The following is a 7,079-nucleotide window of genomic DNA, read 5'->3' as shown; positions in this document are numbered from 1 at the left end:
TCTTTTGGGAGAAGACTAGTTTATCTACGTATCTCGAAACTATGTATTATATCTATGCAACGCCTGCATGGATCCACCAAGCAGACCCAGTAGTAAATATCATTCTGAATACTATATTACTATTCGTCCTTTTTTTAGCTTTGGCTCATAAATATTGATTATCTCAAAGATTTATAAATGAGACGAATTCTAAAATACTATATAATCCAATCTTAATCTAAATATAGGCATCATTTTTGTTTCGTTCAGTTTAAGTTGCGCAACATTTGGTGACTTAAAATTCATCATCAAGTCTTTTTGTCTGGTTTCTAAATGTTAAACATTAAATGGTTGTCGGAATCATTTACAAGAAAGATTCGTGTTTAAATAATATTTGTGTAAATTAACTGAAGTACGACATTAATTGTTATGTTGAAAATATCGTCAATAATGCCCTGTACACAATCACGACATTTTGTCCTGAAAAATATGACTAGAACCTTGGTAAACATAGTGTACAAAATCTTATCAGTGATTCAGCTATAATACCTGTCTACTGATAACAATATTATTGTATTTCAATAAATATTGTACAATATAAATGATGCAACGTTAGAGCTAAAATCATTAGGTCATTTTTTAAGATGACTCAAGGAAAACCACAGAGACATCTTGTAAACATGTATCAAAATAATATATGAACTTTGACATTCAAGTTTAATAGAACTCTAAGGTCAAAATGTGGACTTTAGTATAGTTTTGATTTAGAATACGGGATTCCCACTACTGTTTTTTTTATAACCCTGTCTCACTGCTGGGTAAGGAACTCCTCCCGAACGGGGGGTCCCGGTCCCCACTACGAATGCGAAGCAAAATTATGGGTAACTTGGAAATGTCGTTTTAATTACTCAACTACTAGTGCGTTATAAATAAAATAAGGGACATCTTATCCCTGAAAAGCCTGAAAAGGGACCAAGGGAAGAGTGTACATAATTTTTTTTTATTGGTAAAAGGGGCCCGTTGTATAGTTGCTAGATGATTTTTGGCCTTCTGTTGCCTTCTGTTGAAGGATGGTCATGTGCCTTAGGTAAAAATCTGACTAGGGCCTTGGTAACTAAACGGCATGAGTAGGTAAAACCCAGATACGTAATACTATTAAATAAATAAGTTCTCAAAATAATCTATATTTCTGAAATATAATTGTGATTACTTTCTGTCTAAAATTAAATAAATCTAAATGTTAAATACATTTCTCCACCTCATAAGAGATTTTACTAAGAAAAACAAAGTGTCAAGCGGCCTTTTAGTTGGTACTAGCTGAACCGCGCAACTTCGCTTGCGTCTCGTTAGAGAATGGGCAAAATTTTTCCTCGTTTTTGTAACATTTTTCACTGGTATTCTGCTTCTATTGATCGTAGCGTGATGATATATAGCCTATAGCCTTCCTCGATAAATGGGCTATCTAACACTAAAAGAATTTTTCAGATCGGACCATTCAAACAAAGAAACTCTTCAGCTATATAATATTAGTATAGATATGTCTGTAAGTATTATGAAACACATTATCACTATCACAGGGCTGAAATTTTCACGATATTTCATCATAGGTGTCAAATGGAGAAAATAAGAGATTTACCTACACATTCATACTAATATTGCGCAATTTTTAGCCAGTATTGGTTTCCTGGAAATTACGGAAATATTCAACATACAATTACAATATGCTTATGGGAAAAACATTTTCCCCATTTCATAAACCTGTTAACATTTCCTATGACGTTCGATTATTTATTTCCCATGAACACATAATAAATACCATGATTTCATGTTATTCACCTTTGGTATAACGTAATTGTTGGTTTTTTTTAATGCAATTCTTCTTCTTATCGTATGGTTAGTGGTCAACCTAGCGTCAAAGTTGTTCAAGGTATGACGTAGCTTAACAGCTGTTATCTTAATTGACAACAACCAGGACCTACTATTTTTGTGCCGTCCGAAGCACGGAAACGCCCAGTTCAAATACCAATGCGGTTACCCATCTATGGAATCACCGCGCCAAGGGTTGCTTAACCCACATATTGTTTACCGACCGGTGAGCGCAAGGGGCTATGCCATGATTTTATGTTATTTTGGTATAGGTAATGCATAATTTTATTTTTTGATGGAGTTGAACAAATAGGGATAACAATATTTTAATCAAAATGATTAGAAGTGAGATAAGAATAATAAAAACCAAATGACACATACGAGGGAAAGACAATTATCTTTGTCTATTTTTGTTTTAATGGTATACTTACTTTTTTAATATTTAAAAGTAAGTGAAATAGCTACATGCTTCAACGCATAAGGAAAACATCGCAATAAAACTTTGCATATCGCAAATTTCTTAAATGTTATGTCCCTAAACCACAATGCACTTGGCCTGCGTTTTGGTTTCAGAACTTACCACTAAAATCATAGATAAGGTCATTGTCTAGTGACTCAGTGTAAATAAAACAACTTTTTGCAACATGTTTTAATTAAAATGTGTAAAAAATATTGTTCAGTCTTGGTGACGTCACAAAGAGGTTGACTTACTCATACAAAAAAAAACGCTTTTGAATAGATAAACTACCGCTAAATGTACCTACTCAGAAACCGGGGCTAAGACTATCATACCAAAATTATACTAATGGTATAATGTTGGTATACTAGTTTCCTATCCTGATAACCTATCCATTAGCAAATAACTATAGCATAAAACCATTTGGCGATTAAAAAGAGTGTCCAGGAGTTTCTTGCCAGCTCTTCTCATTGGCCCTACCTTCCGAACTGGCGGTAAATTCACTCTCTATATCATTGACTATCACAAGTGTCAGCACTTGACCTAAATGAATTAATGATTTGATTTTAATTTTGAAATACACCAATTTATTATAAACACTAACGACCAGTTTGCGACTAATAAGTGTTAAAATGTGTTAAATTTACTATTTGTGAAAATATGTGGCAATATTTTAATTGTTATGTTATCCGATACGGAAGTGGTAAACCTGGCCGTTAAAAGTTTTCCGCTGCTATGTTTACGCTCTATCATGCATCCTACCAACATTAATAATCCCGGCCGGTACATCTTGAAGGTACGTCTTCCTCTTCAGATCAGAGATGACAATCCTCGCGCTAGTGTAGAAACCAATCGATATCTTTTCCGTAGACTTGACAGTTTCTGGCAAGTGACCGAAGCGTTGTAAAACTTGTACCGGATACGCCCACCAGTGATGGTTTTTATATCCTCTATGATAGTTGCAGAAAACATCCCCTCGGACCGTCGCTTCGTAATCTATTTCAATTTCCATCGTACCCCTCGTAGCAGTAAGGGTAGCCAGGACTCCTTTTCCCGGCGGTACATTAACTTCTACATTCGAAGTAGCTCCTAAGGTAATAGTATTACCTTTCATGGTATCATTGCCCCAGTTAGCGGCATAAGACATGCTAGTTTTACCTCCTACGTTTCCAGCGCCTACAGACACGCTGTACTCAATTTCTTGGCCTACAGTCAGTTCCCCGCCTATGCTCCACGTATGAGTGGTTGATTCTTCGACTGACTGAGTTACTGAAGTACTATACTTTGCGGTTATGGTAGGATGATCGTTGACATACTCGGCTGTTGCTACAGCTTCCGGCTTCGATTTAACAGCCAAGACTCTCGCGCGGACCGGTCTTAAAGTTCTTTGGACCTGGTCCCAGCCAAATTTGTGATAAACATCTTCCCATGGAGTCGGTCTTTTGAAGAACACATCAGTGCATCTCGCTCCGGAGAATACTTTTGAAGCGTCTTTCACCTTGTCGTCAGTAAGCTGGAAGGCTCTACGTTCAGGATCGCTGATGATGGCCACGTCTTCTCCATTGTAGTCCACTGTGGCTACGGCTGCTGATTTCCCGGCTTTTATTCTCACCGCTATACGAGCGTATGCGATTGGTAGTAACGCTAGTAGGAGGTATTTGGTTAACATGTTGAACTGGAAATATAAACGAATCGACTGATTATTTTGTACATATTTTGGTTATTGTTGGCTACTTTCTTTAACGAATAAGGGAACCTGTTGTACCTAGGCCGGTTTTTTAGAAATATATTTTTTATTGTGATTTGACGTGCAGCACACAAATCATATTTGCATAGTTTGAAATGTCAATTATTTGGGTACTCACCAAAAAAATATCAGAAATGTATATTTAATATTTACATAATATTTTTAAATTTAAAAAAAAATGGGAAATGTGGCCAAGGTACAACATACCCTATGTACTATCGAACAAACTGAATCATGACCCACCATGTGCTCATTTTCTAAAACGCGTCTATATACGCGTAGGTCGAAATTGGCTTGAACCTTCGTTTCCTTGGTAATGAATTTGTTATCTGTCATTATTGCGACAAATCTTTGTGCGTCAATACAAAAATGCTTTGCTACCGTTTTCAACAGGCTCCGTGGCGTAGTGGGTTGATTTTACGACCGCGACGCGTCAGGAGTGGGTTCGATACCCACTCAGGGCATGGTTTATTCAGCCATTATAGGAAATAATATAACTATAAAAATTAAATAATATAGGGTAACCAGCATAGTTATTACCCGGTTAAGGAATTGAAACACAATTTTGGTCAATAGTATCTTTATTTAGTAAAACATTGACATAAATTCTTTTATAAACGCAACTTAAATATTCTTTCTAAAAGAACATCAGTCCTTTGTTTCAATAACTTTATACTAATTCAATATAAAACACTTAAAAACCAGAAATACTAGCGAATACTGTTAATTCAAATGTGTTATCCTTAACAAATATTGCAACAAACTTTTACTTTTTCTTTTCGAATTACACACCTGTCGCACAAACGTCGGACATGAGTTCTATAAATTAAAAATGTTACCAATATTCTGAAAGTGACATATACAACTAATTTGAACTGGTTACTTTAGAAATTAAAAGAAACGTATTATTCCTTAACATTGGCAGTCACTGTATGATGGGCAACGACTATAATGGTTACCCTAATCGTTTCACAGATTACTAAATGACGTGCTATTTGATATTTGACACAAATAGATTTTTTCGTAGTGAAAAGAGTTTAGACTATTTATATTCTACATTCAAATTAAGAGTGATTTATCGAAAACGTATCTACGCACTGTAATAACAAAGGTCAAAGTTGTCTGTAGTCGTGGATACATCATAACACAGTCGTATGCATGTTTAAAATGTCCTAAGTGCAACTTTGACGATAGAGACGAAATTCTTACTGTTTTGACGGTGTCAAGCGAATTATCGGCAAAATGGGTCATGAATCAGTTGGTTCGATAGTACCTAGGCCAGTAGTACGTTGTACCTAGGCCACATTGAAATTTAGGGGTAATTTAAGCAAATTATCAAGTTTTGTTAACTAAAATCATTTTATTTGATTTATTACAGTACACAGTATTATTACAGTATACAGTATTTAACAAAACATTTAAAAAAATGTCAAATGATCAAAATTTAAAAATGATAAAAATTAAAATAATATTCATAGCTTTTTTTATGCTTTTCAAACAAAATATTTAAACAAAAACAACTAACTTTGGCCACCGTTTCGTAACATCACATCGCTGCGCCTGCCAAACTCCATATGTGTATTTTGATGTTAAAAAAAATGAATATTGTGTCCCAAATAAAAAAAAAATGTTTTTCAAAATCTCACAAAAGACACATGTGGAACTTGGCAGGCGCAGCGACGATATCACATAATATAATATAACAAATCAATATACCTATATAGCATAGCAACGGAAAACAAAATATTGAAACAACTAGCTGACCCGCGCAACTTCCCTTGCTTCACATAAGAAAGAATGGGTCATAATTTTCCCCGTTCTTGTAACATTTTTTACTGGTACTCTGCTCCTATTGGTCATAGCGTGATGATATATAGCCTATAGCCTTCCTCGATAAATGGGCTATCTAAAACTGAAAGAATTTTTCAAATCGGACCAGTAGTTCCTGAGATTAGCGCGTTCAAACAAACAAACAAACTCTTCAGCTTTATAATATTAGTATAGATTAGTATAGATTATCTTTACCTATATATAAATTATTATTTCTCTCTTAAATTTTAATCAGTCATTTGGACTAGCTATTATAAAAACACTATCAATAATGTAGATATATTATTCAGCCTTAAGCATTTAGTAGAAATCCCAGTACTTCTGTATCTCTGGAACATAATAAATTTCTCTGTTCTTGTTAACTTTTTGCGGGGTTTTAATCTCCTCTTTTTCAGGCTATTTCCAGTTTTTAAGTGATTTTTGCATCGATTTCTGAAATAATAAAGATATTTAATTAGGAATATTATTACGTAAATGTGAAATAATTTAATAAAACATTCTCCTGGCCAAAGTATAACATCCAGGTTGTACCTTGGCCAGTGGCCAAGGTACAACACTACTCCAACTTCACTAAAACGGTGATTTTATATAGTTTAGAATTTAAGTAAGTATCTCGTAAGTTTTTTATTGTGTTGAGACTTGTAAAATCAAAGAACCGATAGCATATTACAGTTAAGTGACTATTAGAAAACTTTTAAAACTATTCGACTTCAAAATATATTAGAAATACTTACTTTTTCACACAAAAAAGTTTCAGCGTCGATAACACCAAACACCGGCTTAATGGCGGTATGCGACTAAATGCACATTGAATAGTCTGTAGTGACGTATTGAATACCGTAAACAGTAGAATTTAGTATCGCGCGAATATTTGAAAACGAGCCCAGTGGCCTAGGTACACATAGTGCCAAGGTACAACAGGTTCCCCTATGGTGAAAAATGTAACCCGCAATTGTTTATGTATGTATGATCGGTCATAAGACGTTTCTAACAGTTTGTTTATAATAATAATAAAATTATGAAAACTAAAATTAACTCGGTCTGTAAGAAACACATTCACTGAAATGTAAGATTTTCATGAATTTATAGGCAACAAAAGCTATTTTTGTTATTAAATAGAATAAGTGGATTAATGAGAGCAAGAACGAGTGGAAAAATATATTTATTGGGTACATACCTGACAGCTGATATCCAAATACA

The 7,079-nt window shown here is 34.4% G+C and overlaps 1 protein-coding gene across 1 annotated transcript; it reads right to left on the bottom strand.

Moving 5' to 3' along the window:
- Positions 1 to 2,485: 2,485 nt before the first annotated feature.
- Positions 2,486 to 7,079, bottom strand: LOC142984300 (U-megalopygitoxin(8)-Mc8-like). Its single transcript, XM_076131795.1, has 2 exons — positions 7,057 to 7,079; positions 2,486 to 3,977 (listed from the first exon to the last, which is right to left on the bottom strand). Exon 2 carries the CDS (start codon positions 3,969 to 3,971, stop codon positions 3,042 to 3,044), a length of 930 nt encoding a protein of 309 aa, XP_075987910.1. The 5' UTR covers positions 3,972 to 3,977; positions 7,057 to 7,079; the 3' UTR covers positions 2,486 to 3,041.

The sequence above is a fragment of the Anticarsia gemmatalis genome, chromosome 26 (genome assembly GCF_050436995.1).
Source record: "Anticarsia gemmatalis isolate Benzon Research Colony breed Stoneville strain chromosome 26, ilAntGemm2 primary, whole genome shotgun sequence".
Classification (NCBI taxonomy): Eukaryota; Metazoa; Arthropoda; class Insecta; order Lepidoptera; family Erebidae; genus Anticarsia; species Anticarsia gemmatalis.
This window is presented reverse-complemented; position numbering and strand designations above follow the sequence as displayed.

Excerpts from the sequence above, each read along its gene's own strand:
- LOC142984300 (XM_076131795.1), bottom strand. The coding sequence starts at position 3,971 with ATGTTAACCAAATACCTCCTACTAGCGTTACTACCAATCGCATACGCT.